Here is a 21,896-nt window from a genome sequence, read left to right on the forward strand (position 1 = left end):
GAACAATGAAGGACAAGACCAATAATGTACAATGGATGAATAAAGACATAATGAATAATAGGCGGATAATGACAAATACTGAACAATGGGTGGATAAAGACAAATAATAAACAATGGATTTATAAAGACACGATGAACAATGGGTGGATTAAGACAAATAATGAACAATAAGTGGATAATGACAAATACTGAACAATGGATGGATAAAGACAAATAATGAATAATAGGCGGACAAAGACAAATCATGAACAATGCGTGGATAAAGACAAATAATGAACAATGGGCAGATACAGATAAATAATGAACAATGGGCGGATAATGACAAATAATGAACAATGAGTGGATAAAGACAAATAATTAACAATGGGTGGATAAAGACAAATAACGAACAATGAATGGATAGGACAAATAATGTACAATGGATGAATAAAGACATATAATGAATAATAGGCGGACAAAGACAAATCATGAACAATTGGTGGATAATGACAAATAATAAACAATGGGCTGATAAAGACAATAATTAACAATGGGCTGATAAAGGCAAACAATAAACAATGGGCTGATAAAGACAAATAATAAACGATGGGATGAAAAAGACAAATAATGAACAATGAGTGGATAAAGACAAATAAAGAACAATGGGTGGATAAAGACAAATAATGGGCAATAGAGTTGTTCAGTCTAAAACAGGACAAAAGAATAATATTGAAAATGAACAATGGATTTACAAGGACAAACAATTGACAATTAATTAATTCAAGAAAGGAGGAATTGACTGATAAGGATAAATATAGATTTGTTGATTGATAAGGACAAATAATGAACACTCTATTGGGAAGGACCAATATTAAACAAAAAATAATAATTTGGAAAATTAGACATGGATTATAAGAAAACAATTGAGCAATCGATTGATATGAACAAAAATGATAAATGGATTAATATGTAACCCCGTCAAATTCAGATGACATTCGTATAGACTCTAAATGCTAATGGCCCTTGTGTTGATTTCATTAATATTTTGACGTTCTAGGTAACGTTAGAATCCGCTGACACTTTATTCCAGATGGTTGATTTATTTATTACCAAACATACACGAAACATACACTAAATATGGCCCCGAATCGGCGTTTGGAGTGCCCAGTATAGTAATCTCTCTATCAACATTTTCGTTCCCGGAATTTATCTCAGAATACTAAAGTTATCTTTTTATATTTTGACAAGGTGATACACTGCGATATGTAAATGTTCAATAGGGATTTGAAAACATTCTAAGATCAATGTCAATGTCGCTGATGTTTTAAATATTCAAAGGGAGTGTACGGTCCTTATCTCGGAAACCGAAAGACTAATCTGTTTAAATTTGGCATGGTGACACACGGTGATATCCATGGAATTTTAAAATGTTCCTAAGGTCAAGGTCACTGTAACAAGAAACAGACCGTGCGAGGTACGGTGAGGCACATGTCAGGCCTCTTGTTTACCTGTTAGTGGTTTAGTTTGAAATAAATGAGGACTTAAAATAATCATACTTTTACTTTTATGATATCAAAATTGAGAAATAGTATGTTTAGTGAACTGTGTTGATATGACATTTACACTCGATATGAATGACACAGCTTTGCAGGCAAATAATGGACAATGGATCGGTGAAGGAAGATATCTACGAACAGTGATAAATGAATAATATATTGATAAGGAGCAGTGGACTTTCTCAATTTTGATAACTTAACAATAAATATAACATTTAGAATATGACATAAAGAACAACGCATTTTTCTGTTTCCATGACATGCTCCACTTTACTCGACAATACATGTGAGCAAGGTTATATCCAGGCACATATATAAGATACCGAGTTTACTTGTCTGTGGATACACAACACATGAATGAACACGAAGTCATTTTTAAAAACTGGTTTTAATTTTTCAGTAAAATATTACTATTTAGTTTATGCTCTTAACAATAGCATGCCATAATTGTTTTATTGCACATATACATCATTGCTATTCATTCATTAATTATTATATTGTTTATATACCAATAAATTGTAGATTTGTTCTGAATTTAATATATCCAAGTTGAATAAAGAAAATCCATTAATTGCAATCCAAGGCGCTTTCCTCCTATAAAAAAACTGCCCAGTCTCTGTAAAACATGTCTACAACCACTATATATCTAAGATCATTGGCACATCTCCGTTACCATATTATAGACGTCGCGTGGAATACTTCCATTCTCACTGCATCTGTGTTTCCATGACTATTTCGTCTCAGTTTCTTGGAACGTTTCCACGACCGCTATAAATGAGTTATATGGAAGGGTTCCATGACCACTGTATCATAGTTCTGTGGAACGTTTCCATGATAACTATATCCAAGTTACATTTCCATTATCACGTTATCTTAGTTGTGCGGGACACTCAAAATTCCATAAGCATTATATATGAATTCTGTTGATCGTTTTCATAGCATCTGTATCTGATTGCCTTGCAACACTTCCAACAAATCATGTTAAATAGATGTGGTAAACACGCTGGTGCTTTTTCAGAGTTTAATACACGTTCTATTTGTGTGATATCCATCCTTATATGGATGCTATTGAAGAAAACGTTAACCTACCTGAGATGGTCGGTTATCACACCTATCAAACTCTCGGTTTTATTATTGTATGTTGTTTGGAAACTATTTGCTAATAATAATTTTAAAAAAATACATACGAATTTAATGAAGCAACCATTATCTACTGGTCTTATCTGATATGGCTTTAAAATTATCCGGACTGGAAGCAGTGAAAACTTAGAAGACTTTATTGTCAAATCTACACGGATATGTAAGACACTACCTCCACAACCATCGTATTTATTGAACTCAAAAAAGTCACTTCAAAGCTACTTTGTAAGATTTGCCACAGACATCCACTTGGAATGACTTGGAGCTTAGTTTATCTTTGGCCAGCGACACAGTTCCCATACACAACACTGTGTTCTTGGTAAAGTCGAAACCCGTGGAGGATACGGAACCTGCTACCCTGCCATCACAGTAGATCGGCTCCCCTCCCCAAACCCAAGAGTCCTCTTCAACACAGAAGTCTTCCAACTCCAGACATACTATAGTGGCATCTGTCTTGTTGCTTGCTGCTATTAGTGCTTCCTTTCCGATAAAGGATGTCTTCTGAAATTCAATTGAAACCCCAGGTAATTTGCCTCACCACATATTTAAATATAGAATTCAAAAAATAATCGTTCCTGCGAAGACGTTTAAGAAAATCTCGCAAGATACACTTTGATAATATAATATTGACAAATAGGAAGAAATACAAACAGTGACTGAAAGTGACTAAAGAGCTTAAAATGAGAAGATTTGATTAATTTAAACAAAAAATAAATACTAGTACCGTATTCAACAATGCAGTAAGATAGAAACAAATATACAAGGCATAATTCATGTTATTGCAATGGAGAAAATCACATAATGAATACTCAAACTGGAAAGTGGATAGAAATAGTGGAACTAAGCAGACGTACAAATTAAGTATCAAAAATGAAACTTCTACTGTATCTCAGAAGTAGATTATATTTTGTGGGTAAAACATGAACGAAAAATCATAACAAACCATGAAACAATCCCGAAGCATATTCACCTGAAAATCGACCATGTCCGCCATGCCGGTCACCATTGGTGTGGTGCCGGACGTAAAGTCTTTCAGCCACTGGGGGTAGACATTCTCGGTCTGCAATAACCTTAGTGTATGGTGGCCAGCGTTCCTGATGCCATATTTCTCTCCCACGTTCATCAACGTGTCATAAACGTCTACTGCTCCCTGTTATATTTAAAACAGGGCATTTGAATAATTATTTTATCCTATCAGTTTTAGAAGAAAAATATTAACCTCCTGTATTTTATCACATAATTTTAACACTAGGAGACGATAAATAAACCATTATGGATCTGTTTTCCCCATTGCAATACTTTAGCGTTTTTCTTTTTATGACGCAACTCTAATACTATCCTTTCCATGTTGTTTATCTTTACTCTTGCTTTATATAACTCTTTTTATGACCCAACTCTAATACTATCCTTTCCATGTTGTTTATCTTTACTCTTGCTTTATATAACTCTTTTTATGACCCAACTCTAATACCATCCTTTCCGTGTTGTTTATCTTACTTGCATCCTATGATCTATTGTATATTAAAATCTGGGAATTTTGTTTGATTGAGTGATTGTACTGCGCACATTTCCACTAACTTTACGCGCACTAAATCAGGGTGAAGCTATACACAAGTGAATATATAATAACATTATATATATTTCAGCAACGTTAAAGGCGCGAAAATATTCACATACAACTCCATCCTACATGTATAACAACCAATCACATGATGGCTTCTTAAAAAATCATTGAAATAGCGTTGTTGCTGATAGAGCGATACAGATTCCACAACCCAGATATGGCATTCAATGTTAATATTATCTAACGTAATTGCCAAAAGAAACATTTTAGGCGTTCGCAGTTAACTCTTCATTTCTTCATAATTTACTCACCTGTGATGGGACAAGGAGAGTGGTTCCAACCATCCCGGCTAGATTCTGTTTTAGTACTGCAATATCCTTGGTCTGTCCGATGTTGACCATCTGAAATATTGAATGTTTTAAAAGAAATCAAAGATTGAAAAAGTACATGGTATACTTAATCATACTAGCAATTAAGGCAGTGCATGTGAGATTTGTTTTATATATTTTTATTATAAATTTAAATAGCATTTTCTGAGAAAAAAACCCCACGTTCATTCATTAAAATGTATTTTGTATATTGTTTTCTAAATAACTTTCTTATACCGTTTAAAATCTAAGAAACTTTTGACAAGTAGGAAGCGTATTTCGGGACTATCTCACTTTCGATATTATTATTTCATTTCAACAGATTTTATTGACATGGTGTTATGGTCAAATGGATCGAATAACAGGCAAGCCTATATAAATTCTTTCCATAGGTGACAAGAGAATTGCAAGAATATTATAGAACTATAGCTAAACATATTTTATAGATATTTTGAAATGAAATTACATAAATGTAAACGATAATGTAATTAAAGGGAGGTAACTCACTTTTGATTACTTACAATACAACATAGGACATACACACACCGGCAAAGACACACACACACAAACATGTATCATAATTACACGTGTACATATGAGTTACTATTTAACATTCGATACAGTTAGGTAGATATAACAAAAGTCTATGTGCAAGTACTGCACAGGTCATCACCACCTAAAATGTGCATTAATTTATTTATATGTAACTATTTAATCTACATAATTAACCCGATATGTACATTTATCAAAAGTATAAGTTAAACATTGTGTAGAGGAGCACAAAATAAATAAATGAAAATATGTATTTATTACATAATCAAATAAATTCACAACCATGTTCAACTGTTTTCATAGAAAATTACAGTTTTTGTCAATATAATGGCTTTCTAGATCTTGTAAAAGTTAAAACGTTTAGATTTCCCTATAAAATAATGTATATCACGAAGCATAAGTCTGTTTGTATTACCTTCACAATTAGGACAGCCATGTAAAATAATGTCAATACCGATATGCTAATGCTCAAATGCATAATTAATGAGTGAGTTGAACAAATTAATCCGCAAATCATAGTAAATAGGACATTCTAGAAAAAAATGAGAGACTGTTTCCAATTCATCTGAACAAGTACATACTGGACTTTCAGTTAGGTTGGCATGATGCAAATCAAACTTTAAGTCACTACAATAATTTCTGAGTTAGGAAAGAATAATGTTTGCCCTTCTATCACCTTCAGTTTTGAAAATTTGAACAGATTTACCATCAGTTATAGTATTTTTATCTAACAGCCATTTAAAAGATTAGTATCGGTGTTGTTAGCTGTGAGGCACATGGAAGGAAAAAAGCTGTCAAAGTAGTTATTAGTTCTGCATATTGGTGGGTTAAAAGTCTAGTTTGTCGGAGAGAATAATGATTTTCATTAGGATTGTTTGTAAAGGGGATCAACACATCTAATTATTGCGGTGAGAGTCCATGCATTAATTTATACATCATGATATATTTGTGTTTCTCTCTTCTGGCAGCCAGAGTTTCCCAACCAAGTTCGGTATAACGTTTATTTTGTGATGTTCCTGAGCGAAGGCCTGTTATAATTCTAGCTGCTTCTAATTTTATAGATTCTAGAAGATCTGTTGATTATTGTGTGCAGTTATCCCAAACTATGTCAGCAAATTCCAAAATTGGTTTAATAAATGCAGTATGAATTATAATTAATGGTTTTCGATTTACTTTAGCTTTTATGTAACGAAGAATGTTGTAAGCTTTTTCAAATATGTTCTGAATATGTTGTTTCCATGATGCATCATCTTTAAGGGTAAGTCCTAAGTGTGTATGTGATGTAGTGTCTGTAATTTGGCTGTTTTAAAAAGTTAAAGTGGATTGATTTGTGTTATGTTTCCTTGAAAATATAACTGATTTAGTTTTATTAGGGTTAAATTTTATATCCCATGTGTTTGCCCATTCATTCATGGTAGTAAGGTCAGTTGTTAGTGCTTGTGCTGCTTGAGCTGGGTCTTCTTCTATAATTACATAAAGGGAGGTGTCGTCTGCAAAAAGCTTGATATTAGTAGAAACATTTTCGGTGATATCATAGATGAAAAGAAGAGAGAGAAGTGGGCCAAGGACAGATCCTTGAGGTACCCCTGCATTAATAACCTTGAATTGAAAAAGATAACACTCAGTACTAACTCTTTGCATTCTGTCTGAAAGATAATTTTGGAACCAGATAAGTAAAATTCCAGCAAAACCATAGTATTTTAGTTTATGTAGAAGACCTTGGTGCCACACACGGTCAAAAGCTTTATTGATGTCACAAAATATAAACCTAAACTCCTTTCCCTGGTCCATATTACTAACAATTTCATTATATATTAACAATAATTGATTTACTGTAGAATACCTACTGTAAATCCTGACTGATGCTTAGTTATAATAGAATTTTCAACTAGGTAATTATAAAGATATTTGAACATATTTTTTTCCATCAATTTACTAAGACCAGAAATTATTGAGATAGGTCTATAGTTTGAAACATCATTGGTTGAACCATTTCCTTTATAAATAACATTAATGTTTGCTTGTTTCCAAATATTTGGTAAAGTCCCTGATTCTAAAGATTTACTAAATAATAGTGTGAGGGGTAATCTCAGAGAGGAACTTAGCTTTTTAACAATTTTACGGATAACACCATCAGGACCTGGTGGTTTATTAACATTAAGACTATTAATTAGGTCAGAGACATCTTTTTGAATCACATGGATATTTGTTAGTGAAAAGGGGGTGAAATGTTGTGCTGTTTGAGGGAGTTCAAGGTCAGGTGATGATGTAGAGATATTAGTAAAGTGACTGTTTAGGATTTCAGCTTTATCAATTGGATGGTGAATGACCAGATTGTTAGATTCAAGAGGGGGGATAGAGGAGGATTTGTTAGAAAAGTTAGTGATAGATTTTGCTATCTTCCACCATTTATCTGGAGGGACCATACTATCATTTAGTGAATTTTCAAGGTTTGTTTATGTAATTTGCCTTTGCTTCTCGAATCAGGTCAATAGTTTCATTTCTAAGAATACGAAATCGGTGCCATTAATGAGGATTATTATTTATTTTAGCCTTTTTGCGTATTCTGCTTCTCATCTTAAGTCTAATGGTGTTGTTCATCCATGGTTTATCATTTGGGCGGACTGTTATCACTTTGTGGGAATACATTTTTTGACATGTTCCGTTAAACAATTAATTATATAGAAGCATTAAATAGCTCAGTGTCCTGATTCAATGATAAATTGAACCAATCAACATTAAAAAGAGCTTTATTCATACTTTCAAAATCAGCTTCATCATATTTCAGAATGGCCTTTTTATAGCTCACTTGTTTAACTATGTTAACAGAAAGTTGGGCATGAACTGATAAGTGGTCACTACAGAATGGTGGTGATACATAGGCACTTTTAATTATGTTTCTGTTATTAGAAAATATAATATCAATGAATGTGACACTGTCAGGTGTTATTCGTGTAGGTTCATTAATAAAACTAGACAGATTATGTTTGATAAGGAGTCTTGATAAGTGATAATTTAATGGTAAGTTTAACATATCAACATCCATAGAAGTATCAGCAGCTCTAGTTAATGTATCATCAAGTTTGTTGCAGTAGTCAATGTTACTGTCTCGTCTATACAAACAACCAAGATGAGGAGTATGAGTAAAGGAGTGTATTTGAATGTCAGTGTTGCTTATCAATGGATTGAAATGTGATTCAGTCAGGCATACTTTATCGTTACTTTCAAGTTCAGTTTCAATTCAGGAAGTTTTGTTTCTAAGGGATCGAACATTAAGGTGAACCATATTAAGATTGTGTAACGGTCCAGGATTACTTTCAACATTAAAACAGAGGCATAGAATAATAAACTGTGTAACTAAAAAGAATGATAAGTTATACTATTAATAGTGTAATGTATATCTTTTTACTACATTGCACATTATTACTGTAGATTTATGCACTTTATTGTTACTGTTAAGTATGTACTTATATACTATATTGCGACTAACGTACATTATCATTTAACTTTGAATTTCCTGTATAATTTATCGCAAACAAAATCATTAGAAGTATACTTAAAACGTATTTTTGATGTCTTGATACTGAGCAATTACTTATGAAAACGTTAATATTGTTGAAGATTGTCATTTTTGTAAAACGCGAATGGAAGACACAAATTACCTGTGAATTAGATTGGAGACTAATTGATGTCATATCATCAGTGACTTCTGATAACATTTTAAGGACGTTTTCGCCAATAAGATGTAACGCAGCATATGTGCCGCTGACGTCGGTCACCTGTACAGCTTTGGGAATATGCCGTCGTACCCATGTGAGACATCGAGCCTTTTGAGGTGAGGGACATAGCAAAATAAAACTGGAAAAAATCGTAAACTGTACTGGTTTATTTCTTTTTCATTAAACATCCGTTTTGAAGTTTAAATAAATATGTGACAACAGATGCTATTGACGTCAAAATTACTGTTATAATTTATTTAAACTACATGATGATTATTTTTATTGCTTTATGAAAGTTTATCTTATTCTCATTTTCAAAAATTCTTCTAGCTTCATTTTTTCAAAAGAAAACAAATTCATATTACGGTACAAATATTAATTAATAAACTTTTACCTCTTTTTATTAAATTATACAATTCCATTGTTTCAATTTCTTAAAGGATAAAATTGTCAAATAGACAATGGTGTATATAACCGATAGTTATAGAAATAACTTCACCTGTTACTTTTTGTTGTGACAATATCACAAACGAGTTCAAAGCCACCGCGAGGATTGAGCATGCCTGTTCGAGTGACTTCCCCTTCCTTGCCAGATATGTAGCTATATACGAGAGTCTGTAGAGCATCTAATGCCTCGGAACCTGCAGACTTCAAGTAAGAATCACAATTAACAACTGGTTCAGTAGTAGAATTTTAAATATAATACTATGTACATACTATTATGACTAAACAATCAAATATCTCAATTCGCACTTTACAGTGTCCATGTGTATGTCAAATGAATCTCTCTACATTGATAGCTGTCAAACTGAACAAACAGGTGTACATTTTTAAACAAAATTTAAACAGTATGATACTACAGCATTTTGTTATTTTTTAATCATTAATTCATTTTTCAGATATTGCTTTTACGACAAATGTTCTTATATTATTCCACAATAAAGAAAACTCATTTATTTCCTTTTTTCACACGCAAGTGGTAATGAGGACTGAATGTATGGATGGTAAATATTAACGACACAGAATAATGTCTGCAAGGCAATCCTAATCATGACATCGATTTTACTTATTAAAATTAAAGGGAAATTATCACATGCATACTGTGTTAACATGAATACCTTGATTTCAATTTGTGTAAAGCACGAAACGTCGAACATCCCCACGTGGTTCTTGCATGCCAAGTACTCAGCCCTTACCGGCTCTAGCCAAGAGGGTTTCCCGAACGTGCCCTTGGCTGTATTGTATGGAGCTAGAATAAATTATGATACAAATCAGCGCAACATGTATAACTGGGTTTCAATATGACAAACACACTTTATCTCAAGCTGAGCTGAAATTCGTATAAAATTATAAAATGGCAAAATATAAATAAAGCTCAATCAGCTTGAAAAAAAATGTGTTGTTGGCCTTTGTATAAACTTTACATTAAATTAAGTCCAATTGCATTATTTAATGGAAATTGAGTTTATATAATGCGGAAACTGTTCCTTATAAAAATTTCAGTTCGTATTTGCATTATAGTATACTGCAAAACTGGATGGTTTTAACGTTTTGTTTATCAATTTATTCACGTCATGAACATTTTCACAGTGACAACGCTGCTACAATAAATATTGAATAGTCTGTACGTCTGTATTTTGGCAAAGCCGTTTTTTATTTCTCATATTCTGTTAAGAAAGCTTTAAAGTTTGAAGCATTCTTAAATTTTAACACAATGAACGGTTACCTTGGTTGTCCGAAAACCACAAAGGCTTTTCATAGGCACTCTCTTCTCCAAAGCATGCCCCATTTGCCATGAGTTTAGAATGAAGAGGAGAAACCAGAAGTTCCCTGGCGGTCTTGTACTGGTCGTCTGGATATTTCAGTTTGTACCGACCTACATAGCAAATAACATACCGAAATAGTGAACATGAAGAATTGTCAATGGGCAGAAAGATGACTTTTAACTGTTTCTCTCAGTAGCATTTATTATGGAAGACGAAAATCTAGAAAATTGGTTGATAATGGCGTTATCTTTGAGGCACACTTTGATCAGTGTTCATACAATCAGACATTGCGGACAATTAATTTAAGATTTTTCAGATTCTTTATTCCTTGTGTTTTAAAACTCATCGGAGAGAAGACATAACGTACACAGTATTTTTTAAAACAATAAAATGACATACGGTATGATTGTACAGCATCTTGCTTCTCTCTTTGCTATGTCAGTATTCTTATTTCATAACTATGTTCCATAAAATGATTCATTACTTCTTTGTCATTGATTATAAAAGGCCGAAGAAAGTACATTATTGTAACAAACAATATCGACAGCATACCTATGACTTCTGCACATCTGTTGGCAAGATAGTGTATATCGCCCTGTTGTTGCGCGTGTCTCTTTACGTCAACGGAGGACAGGTTGACGGAGGTCGGCTCCCCAGAGATGAGCTCAGCCATATGTCGGCCAAGTCCTCCCGACCCCGCTATACCATTTGATCCCATACCCGTAGCCACAAAATAGTTCTTCACCTATAAGATCATGTAGTACATATAAGAGATATCTGGTTAATCCCACACCCTATTGTACAAGAAATGAGAATAAAGCATTGAATATATTTTGCTAGATTACTCAGCTCTATCAGACTTATCTATATCTGGTAACTTATTTCTGATGTTAATACCAAATAATATGCCATGTCGTCAACACAAGGGCAATATTCACTTAGTCGATACGGTTGGACAAAAGGAACTACATAAATTATAACTGGATAGCGAAACAAGGGGAGAGCCATCACGAACTCCTCGCTTAAAAAGCTCAAGGGAAATCTAGACTCTGTGGAAGGCTGGGCGTTTCCTGTACCACATGTGGCGCCAAAGTGATGTGCCGCCGTCAAGTCCAGGACAATATATAGGTCACTTGTCACTTAGACACTGTGAGCACGTCTTTATTCGTGGAATGAAATATAATATAGAACTTGGAACTTAGTGTACATTTGCAGCTCCCAGGATGGAATCCCTGGTTTAGTAGGTTGTTGACTATTTTCTATTTCGAAATTTATTTTCTTTGTGAGTGATAAGAAGGATAACTGTACACTGTTTATTTGTTCTGTTTCATTATAAACCCAGTAGTGTACTTGATTCAGAGGAGCATTTATTTCATAAATTGCCATTTCCACTAGGGAGAGATGTGTTACTATTTAATTAGATAGTTAAAATGTTCCCGAATATTTCCGCATTTACCTCTTTATTTGCTATGATTATCTGGCATCAAAATTTATTGTTATAATTTATGGTAACGAAACATTACATTGTATTGAATAATATTTCTACATAACATTGATAGGCATATTAGAGATAAAGCACCTCGGCAGATTCTCCCACATTCCACATATTGTCTGGAGTAAAGGACTCCGGCCCGTTCACGAACTGTCTGATCTGTGTCGTCTCCAGTATCGGGAATCTGTTCAGTATCCCATCCATCAGAACCTCTGGAAGTACGGAACCGGAACAGTGTAACATCCAACGTCAAACCATCATAAATAACAGAAAATGGAAATACAATTCGACAATAAAAGACAACGTGATTTTTGTTATGATACACTGATTGATAAACATACGGAAGTGGTCCCAATCTTCGGACAGTAGTTGGAATTCAAACTTGTCTGGCACCGCCTCCCCGAACACGGGCTTTCCTTTAGGTTCGAACCCTCCGGTCATTATTCCGCCGCTCCACTCACGTGCGTATATCAAGCCATCGTAGTCTCTCACAACTGTCATGATGTCACAATCAATATAAAAGGAACTATTAGCAGGGGTATGTTGTGTACATTTTGTAATTTATCTATACGTAACTATTTTTTTTAAACTGAAATTACAAACTGGAGTTATCGATGAAAATCCTTGCTCCTTTCCATTGACGAATTGGATTCTTTGATGTAACCTGACGACCAATAGAACGATATTATAGCTATCAAATACTGATTTTACTATAGTGACAACAGACAGCATACTCGTTTGAATTAGAGACTTCAAGATGTTGATAAATTCGTCATTTTTTGGTTCAAAGTCGCGATAAATCACGTATAATAACTTACCTGGCATCATCCGGTCGAGGCCTTCGATGGGCTGACTCACAATGTAGAAATGTTCAAGAGGATGCTGGGGTATGTTTACTGGTGGGTCAGATAGTCGTCCGAGATTTCTACCCCACTGTAACAGTAATCAAATTATATATTAGAAGGGGACTATGATTTGTTTTGGTTTGTAATTCTCAAAACTGTCTGATGAAATCGAATGTGATTGGTTTAGTTTAATTGTTTATAAATTGGTTGAAAGTGTAACTACGTCCAACAGTACATCACAGAATTGTACATCCTCGATATCCAGGGGTTACGCTCACTTTCGCTCTTTGCACCCCTGGAATATGTCATAGCAAATTTGAAGGCTCAGTGTGTGCAACCTTGTTGATGAGACAAGGAGACTAGTTCCATCCTTTGATTTAAATCAAAAGAATCTTGCGGTCACGTAACGGTAAAAATGACAGGCTTTGAAGTCGGGCGTCTCTCCTTTGTAATCTTCAAAGGCAAGGTATCAGCCTAGCGATTGTCCGATTTTTTTACCTGAGACCAATCAAACAGCTATCTTTGCGCATTCAATTTTGCCATGACATATTCCAGGGGTGCAGGTGAGAGTAACCCATGGATATCGAGGATGGAAATTGTATGTCCAGCTTACTTGTCCAGAGCAGTTTACGAAGTATTCACAGCTGATGTGACCGTGTGAAGTCTGGACTCCGGATACCTGGCCATCAGATGTGTTAATTCTGTTCACTTTGACGCCCTCGATGATCTGTACACCTGAAATAAACATTGTACTGCTATTGATGGTACGTTTTACTGTGTTATATCGGTCATGAGGAAGCCTTAATTTAAAGCTGAGTTTATGTTATAGGTGTGTCGTACGAACTACTGTTTCTACTGTATTAACGTGAATTCTGGATTCGATCTGTAATGTAAATACTGTACAAAAAGCCAGGGCACGTATACCAGGATATATGAATGCCATTTGATTGGCCTACCAGATATATTAAAACATCTGCCTGACGACACTGCTAATTCTATACTTTAGAGAGAAAATCAACGTTTCTTGATATTCTTCTCCTCGGAAAGTGTTCTATGAGAGAAAAGGATAATTCTTGATGTTTTAATAGACTTGTTAATAGAGTCCATGAAAGGGCATTATGCCACTACCTTTTGCCTTTGCTGCCTTGGCGTACGTGATAGCTAGGTCTGGCGCGGTCAGAGCTCCATCTCCGGGGATCCACAATCCGCCCTACAGTTACACAATACAACAAATACATTTTGTAAAATAGGTAACTGATGTCACTGTTATCATACACATTACATAACATTATCTTGTTTGCATTACATGATGTCTGTATAAAGTGCAATCTTCAAAGCCTGTATTTATTGTCTGGAAAGGAACTTGGCTCACCCTATATTAAATAAACAGATCTTTATGGAAATTTATTTGTACAGAGTTTGAGTCATCATGGAATTGCACACTTGAATACATAATTATACAATACAATTTAAGATATCCCGATATCTATCCGCCCATCTGTCCCTTTGCGAATTTTGTTGAAAGCCCCTCGAAGGTTTCATGTTCACAACATGATTCGTAGTTACCATTACTTTAGTTTATTTAAAAAAAGTCACGCAATACAAAATAATTTATAAAGTATCATAATGTGTGCTAGAGACATATACTATAGTACCAGGCAGGGTAGCGTTATAGCGTATGTGAAAAAATCCATATCGTAAACAATGGGATTATGGAACTATACCGAAAATGTACAATATCGCGAATGATATTGTCTCGAACTGGTGTACCAGATAAATATGGCTACATTCTTTGCATGACGTAAACGTTATGATGAAAATTCACAACATCGCGTACAGTATGGTAAACAACATTACCTCGGACTGGTGTACTAGATAAACATGACTACTTTCCCTATATAGACGCATGGCGTAAACGTTTAATTATGTGAGAGCATATAGAAAAGTAAACATGAGGAGTAAACATGTTTTTGATAATGAAAACGATAATCTTTACTTTACCCACTGTACATTGTTAACAAGAATAAGAAGCTCTGAACAGGTTTGATAACGTAGAGACCAAATGTTGTTTTTATGTTGGAGGGAAACCTACGGGGGAAAACCACTATGCTGTTGGATTGATAACAACTAACCCCATCAGCCCTCATTCCCTTTTTTCAAAGCTGGGGTTCACACCGAATTTGTTTGGGCTGTGAGTCGCCTGCTGCTCACGCTTGATTTCACACAGTGGCGCAATATCGACGACGGCTACTAAGGCACTCAGCGCCAGGCACTGAAATGCCCTAGTCACGATCTTTACTGTATAGATTGAAGCATACCTGGTAGGACACCCAGACTACGTAGTATATCGGTAAGCAGGAAATATATACTGTATTTTGAAAATTCTGATGGATATAACAGGCCCTGCATTAGCAAATAAATCATGACACGTAATGCTATTTAGGAAGGATCATTTAGCAATATTGGGCATTTTGACTGCAAATGGCAAACATATAGCTTTATATAAAATCCGATTACACTATACATTTATTGACCTCTGATGAGGTGGTAATTTAAAATAATATGTGGGTTTATGACGCAAAGAAAATGCATCGACACAAAACGAAAAATGTTAGCATTTACCTCAATATCATCTGTTCTGATCCATTTACATAGATTATGTATGTCGGCTTTAGTCACCAGCGTTGCTTCTACGCCAGCAGCTCTAAAACACAAAGTAAAGATAATTGATTCAAAACATGTTGCCCGAAGAGAGCCCAAGCAAGGAGGCCCCACTGATATATAACATCTATTGTAAAACAAGCTAATTTGTTGTATTCATAGTATAGAAAACAAACAGTTTTCATGAATTTTGAGATTTAGAGATGCGCAAATGTACAATTGAGCGAATAAGTAGTGAGAGAACTTTGCATTGAATTTTGATAGAGATAATAAAAACATATTTTCATTTAAATCGTGTTTAATGCAATATAAGTAATATATTATAACCTAATTGAGCTCGTGAATACACCAGATATATGTTGAATATGACATGTAATACTTGGCTATGGATTGGCTACGTCGTAGAAGTGTCATTCTGTCTGGGGTCTGAGCAACAGTGATACTTCCACATTCCTTTAATCCTAGTAATAAAAGAGTGTTTTATACTTATCTTATGACTGTGTATCAATGTTTCAACTGTTTTGACGGAACATTTCTTCTCCATTTAATTTTGAGGCACTGAGGTAGTATTTGTTCTATTTTATTTTCTAAAGGAATGTTAATAAATCTAAGATACGACAATAACTATCATGAAAAAATCTGAATTCTTTAAAATTCTTCCTATGTAATTACAATATTAGATAAATACTTCATTGAAATAACATCATTGTTGAATTTATTTTTGTTCTTGTTAAGGAAAGACTTGTCATTTGTTTTTGCATACTGCTTTTTGTCGGTATCGTAGTTGAAATGGTTTAGTCTAGTTTAAAAATTTACAAAGTATGATGTGCTATATATTTAAAGTATTTAAATTTTTGCTCAGCATTCCTCAGGAGAAAAACTAGATATATACACCCCACACATTTTAACGACTTCCTCTTTTTTATTGAGGATGGCGGACGTATTACATACCAACGCCATATTCCTTTTCCAGCTTTTTGTAAAGTTGTTTGCTGTACCCCATCAGCTTGGTAGTCGACAGGGTGTCTCGGACCTGACCTATCAATCCCACGGCGTGCCACGTCGTCCCGCATGTTAACCTAGAGTCAGAGTAGACATTTACATTCATTTAAATATTTCTATGATAAACGTGCATTTTGCAATGCAATAAATATAATTTAAACATATATTAAAAAATGAAAAGATGCATAAACATATAAATAAGCTGTTATACACTTCAATAATAAACATATATGATTGCGATATGTTAAATGCATACAGAAATAATATTGGTTTTAGTTTGGTTGTATTTTATTTGACGTCCTGTTAACAGTTAAGGTTATTAAAGGACGTGTCTTCCTGTGTGTAATGTCATGTTAACAGTTAAGGTCATCAAAGGACGTGTCTCCATGTGTGTAATGTCCTGTTAACAGTTAAGGTCATTAAAGGACGTGTCTCCCTGTGTGTAATGTCCTGTTAACAGTTAAGGTCATTAAAGAGGTGTCTCCCTGTGTGTAATGTCCTGTTAACAGTTAAGGTCATTAAAGGAAGTGTCTCCCTGTGTGTAATGTCCTGTTAACAGGTAAGGTCATTAAAGGACGTGTCTCCATGGGTGTAATGTCCTGTTAACAGTTAAGGTCATTAAAGGACGTGTCTCCATGTGTGTAATGTCCTGTTAACAGTTAAGGTCATTAAAGGGCGTGTCTCCCTTTGTGTAATGTCCTGTTAACAGTGAACGTCATTAAAGGACGTGTCTCCCTGTGTGTAATGTCATGTTAACAGTTAAGGTCATCAAAGGACGTGTCTCCCTGTGTGTAATGTCCTGTTAACAGTTAAGGTAATTAAAGGACGTGTCTCCCTGTGTGTAATGTCCTGTTAACAGTGAACGTCATTAAAGTACGTGTCTCCCTGTGTGTAATGTCCTGTTAACAGTTAAGGTAATTAAAGTTCGTGTCTTCCTGTGTGTAATGTCCTGTTAACAGTTAAGGTCATTAAAGGGCGTGTCTCCCTTTGTGTAATGTCCTGTTAACAGTTAAGGTAATTAAAGGACGTGTCTCCCTGTGTGTAATGTCATGTTAACAGTTAAGGTCATCAAAGGACGTGTCTCCCTGTGTGTAATGTCCTGTTAACAGTTAAGGTAATTAAAGGACGTGTCTCCCTGTGTGTAATGTCCTGTTAACAGTGAACGTCATTAAAGTACGTGTCTCCCTGTGTGTAATGTCCTGTTAACAGTTAAGGTAATTAAAGTTCGTGTCTTCCTGTGTGTAATGTCCTGTTAACAGTGAACGTCATTAAAGTACGTGTCTCCCTGTGTGTAATGTCTTGTTAACAGTTAAGGTCATTGAAGGACGTGTCTCCCTTTGTGTAATGTATGCGTGCATGTGTGTATTTGGTGCAGCTGATTTTGTTTTGGTTACATTTGTGTCCCAAAGTAGAAAGGATATTCTCAATTCTGTAGGGGTCCCAACATCAGTTACAATTCATATTATGCAGCAAGTGTGCTCTTTTCTCGATCCCTGACCTGCACGTGTGATAGTAACACTGTCATATATAACGTAAACTAAAACATTGCTTTACTTTACACTTTAACCTCTTATGGATTTACAGTACCTCAAGACATTATACCATCCTCCCAAGAGAGTTCTACACTCAGAAACATTTTAAAAAAAGGTTGATTTGAACGCCTTTTCTTAAAAATTCAGGGGAGATAACTTAACAAATAATTTGATGTTAACGATAGAGAATGTCCTTCAACTGAATGCGATAACGCATGGACAGATATACGGAACTAAGATAAAACTCGGGTGAAAATCTGCTGAATGAAGGTCGACGTCATGTTTATTTAGGATTTTGTGTTATCATGTAGATATGGACAAGCCCAGGTCAGTACCAGAGATACACTAATCTATTAATATACCGTATTTATATATGTCATGGCAGGTCTATCAAGCTGCTATTTTCCATTTGGACCCGATACACTGATACATAAGTTTGTGTCATATCGTAGTTTTATTTCGATTTTATACTAACAAGTAGCCTCGTGACTTTTTGAACGATATTCAGTAACAAATGTAAAGATATACATAAACATAACAGCAGCCTTTGTGTCTACAAACACTTTCAGTAAACTATTCACACATTTATAAGTAATACAAGCATTACTCAGTTTGATGTTTATCTCGTAACATCCTCAGCCAGTCTGATAACGACATTAGACAGTTTTCCCTGTCTAATTGGTTTTTCAAATATTTTGTTCCGACACTCCATGCTCAGGTGATCATACGTATTTGTTCTACTCCTCTTAAAATCAGCACTTTTGGTCAGATGATACAAACCTGCCCTGCTCTAATACAACCAGTTCAGTTCCTCTTGGCTGCTTGATGCATACATGACTGGTTCCTGTCCTTTTCCAGGCTCTCTAATCCTGAAAACTACTGTCTTGTTCAAGGTCTCTACCAAAATAAACATACCTGCCCTGTTCTAGCAACGTGACATCGGTCCAGCCCCTCTCTGCAAGGTGATAAGCTACGGAGGCACCGACGATTCCTCCACCACCGATGACGACCCGGGCATTAGCTGGTACATCAGGAGACCCATCACTGACAGCATTGTATATACTTCCTTTACAGAAATGTCTTGGGTGTAAGCTTCTTTTCAATACTCTATGTTGGATTAATTGTCGGCCTGTTATAAGCCTATACATGGTCAGTATTATGACGGGTCGAGTGAATGTTTTTTTCTGCTCCCTGGTTTCGTTTTGGACCTTTAAAGTAGAACTAAGCGAGAAACAAGTTCAATGAAATACTGTTTACATTATACACGGCCTCGAATAAACATTACATTTGAACAGTTGGTGTTACGACAGATAAGACAAACACGACACACGGCCTAAACGTTTAAGTCATACCTTGAGGGACACCAGTGACAGCTAAATTTTCTCTGAGCAATTTTAGATATCACCTATGTAGTATACCAGTATTGGACGTGTCTTTTTCTATGTACAGTCTTTATAAATACGCAGTGAACCTGCCACTGTCCGCTGTGGTAAAGCTATTACAGGTAGCTTTATGTGTTGGAATTGTTATTCAGTACACAAGTACATGAGCGAAAAAAAATGATATACAATGGAAAACAAACCGTGTTGTGTTCATGGTTGTTGCTGATCCTAACATTTTGTTGATAGCGTACTGTATACCACGCAGAGGCTTAATAACCATATACAATAGGATATCAGGTGATGTAAAAGTTTTGAACTTCATGCATAATTTCGACATGTGTCTTACAATTAATTGTAAACAAAGCTAGGAACTTCAATTTCATATTCAGATATATGTATGTGCTGCCTAGAAATAACAAGAAATGTATTGATAACGTCGATCGTTTATACAACCCTGAGCTCGAAATCGAGAACACTGTTCTTTTTTAGCGGAATTCCTCGAACCTTACTTACAACATGCTAACAAGGACGAACAAGGATAACTATTAAACTGTACCATTATCATTTCGAATTTTATATTGTGAACTTTCCTTTTCTTGATAGCAGCATCCTCCGAATATGACATATGTCGCCATAGAATCGGTATTCGAGTGTTTTCTCTTAATGTTATAATTTTCGTGATAGAAGTGGATTGGTTAACTGACCAACACAGCCATTCTAAATATGCAGGTTGATAACGTATATGGACAATTTTTAATGCCGCCCTCGTGATCTTGTTGGGAAATAGGATATTTCTTTGTGATAAATGAAGGTCGATGTTTTGCATAACGCTATTGAATCTGGCTTGATGTTTTGTTGTCACTCCCCAGGTTCTCCCTCTGAGGACGTGACATTACTTTGATTTGACCTACATTTACTTGTCAGATATCGTCGATGAGCTGATGACACTTACCCTTACGGAAACCCTGGTGTAATTTACCTTTTACTTTTTTAATGATATCCATGTAAATATTTTCTTTGTTTATATTTTTCGTTATTTTTTTAATTTTTAGTTCGAATAACGGATTTTTTGACACTTCGTTTATCCATTGTTGTTTTATAACAGAAGTATTATTATTGAATCAATGTACAATCAGCACTGTATTAGGCCTGAGTCTGGATTTATAAGGATATATAAATACAAGATATTTTGTTGAGGTAGTACAGTATTGTTTAAACATTTACGCAAGTGTTCATACTGTGTAATTCATATACAAGTAGCCCCCATCGTTACTAGTATCTGTAATTCATGTTATTAAGGAAAATCATCGGGATATCCATACTTATTCTAAACAAATTAACACGATTGTCATCAGCTAGTTTTTCCTGTTCATTTTCACGACATGCATCATCTCTCAGTGATGGGGAAGTGATCAAGCACGTCCTATCCAGTGCTCGGAAAAAGTACACAACAATATGGGAAGGAATATCTTCAGTAACGATATCGGAAAAAGTACACAACAATATGGGAAGGAATATCTTCACTAATTTTCTTGAAGTACAATATCAAACTTTGAATTATTCTACAAATGTCACCCTGGTAAAATACTAGCTGTTTCCTACCGACTCGGCTAGGGAGAATTTCTCTTAAGCTCATTCGGTAGAGCGTAGGACTAGTAATTATAAAGGCCAATGGTCCCGGTTCGACTCCTAGCGGAGGCATTGAAAAAATAATTACCTCCGTTATATTGGCGCCCACGTAGGGACCCGGGATATAAAAAAAAATAATGTCCCCTAGAAAACCAGGTACGAGTTCTTTCCTGGTATGTTATCCTGGTAAAATACTAGCTATTTCTTACCGACGCGGCTGTAAGGAATTTCTCTTTAGTTTATTTGGTAGAGTGTAAGGTTAGTAAGCCAGCGGTCCCGGGTTCGACTCCTAGCTGAGACATTGAAAAAATAAATACCTCTGTTACACATATTTATGGAAAAGTTATCATAAAAACTACGACAATAAAACAAAGTTCAACGTTCTATTCTAGTTCAATCCTTATAACCAGACGGGAAAGTTCAGAGTTGACCAGTCATTTTCAACTCTCCCGGATATCATAATACATCATTTTTCATATCGATGACGATCCGTGGTAGATTGTAGATGCTTTTTCTTTTCATTATTAAGTATAAGTGTGGCTAATGCAAATTTTAGGAAATGTTTCTTAATGTCTATAAACATACTCATATACAGTCATATTGATATATAGAAATAATTATACCAAGCATACGAAAAGAGGTTATTGAAATATTTGAAATTAGACTGGTTCTTTCATGAGAAATGATATAAAAATACGTTAGTGGATTG

The 21,896-nt window shown here is 35.0% G+C and overlaps 1 protein-coding gene across 1 annotated transcript; it reads right to left on the minus strand.

Annotated features, from left to right (window-relative positions):
- Positions 1-1,800: 1,800 nt before the first annotated feature.
- On the minus strand, positions 1,801-19,516 carry LOC110446281 (pyruvate dehydrogenase phosphatase regulatory subunit, mitochondrial-like). Its single transcript, XM_021491344.1, has 17 exons — positions 19,092-19,516; positions 16,594-16,721; positions 16,022-16,103; positions 15,604-15,685; positions 14,110-14,191; positions 13,595-13,716; positions 12,955-13,069; positions 12,478-12,630; positions 12,224-12,348; positions 11,197-11,389; positions 10,605-10,754; positions 9,997-10,127; positions 9,378-9,526; positions 8,822-9,017; positions 4,551-4,640; positions 3,646-3,825; positions 1,801-3,176 (listed from the first exon to the last, which is right to left on the minus strand). Exons 1-17 carry the CDS (start codon positions 19,322-19,324, stop codon positions 2,883-2,885), a joined length of 2,505 nt encoding a protein of 834 aa, XP_021347019.1. The 5' UTR covers positions 19,325-19,516; the 3' UTR covers positions 1,801-2,882.
- Positions 19,517-21,896: the final 2,380 nt, after the last annotated feature.

The sequence above is a fragment of the Mizuhopecten yessoensis genome, unplaced genomic scaffold (genome assembly GCF_002113885.1).
Source record: "Mizuhopecten yessoensis strain PY_sf001 unplaced genomic scaffold, ASM211388v2 scaffold2671, whole genome shotgun sequence".
Taxonomy (NCBI): Eukaryota; Metazoa; Mollusca; class Bivalvia; order Pectinida; family Pectinidae; genus Mizuhopecten; species Mizuhopecten yessoensis.

What these genes read in the sequence shown, in the direction of transcription:
- LOC110446281 (XM_021491344.1), bottom strand. Translation starts at nt 19,324, where the DNA reads ATGTATAGGCTTATAACAGGCCGACAATTAATCCAACATAGAGTATTG. An exon ending in CGTAGCCAATCCATAGCCAA is followed by an intron (nt 15,686 to 16,021) that starts GTATTACATGTC and finishes TTTGTGTTTTAG; the next exon opens with AGCTGCTGGCGTAGAAGCAA. An exon ending in CAGATGTGCAGAAGTCATAG is followed by an intron (nt 10,755 to 11,196) that starts GTATGCTGTCGA and finishes TTTGCTATGTAG; the next exon opens with GTCGGTACAAACTGAAATAT.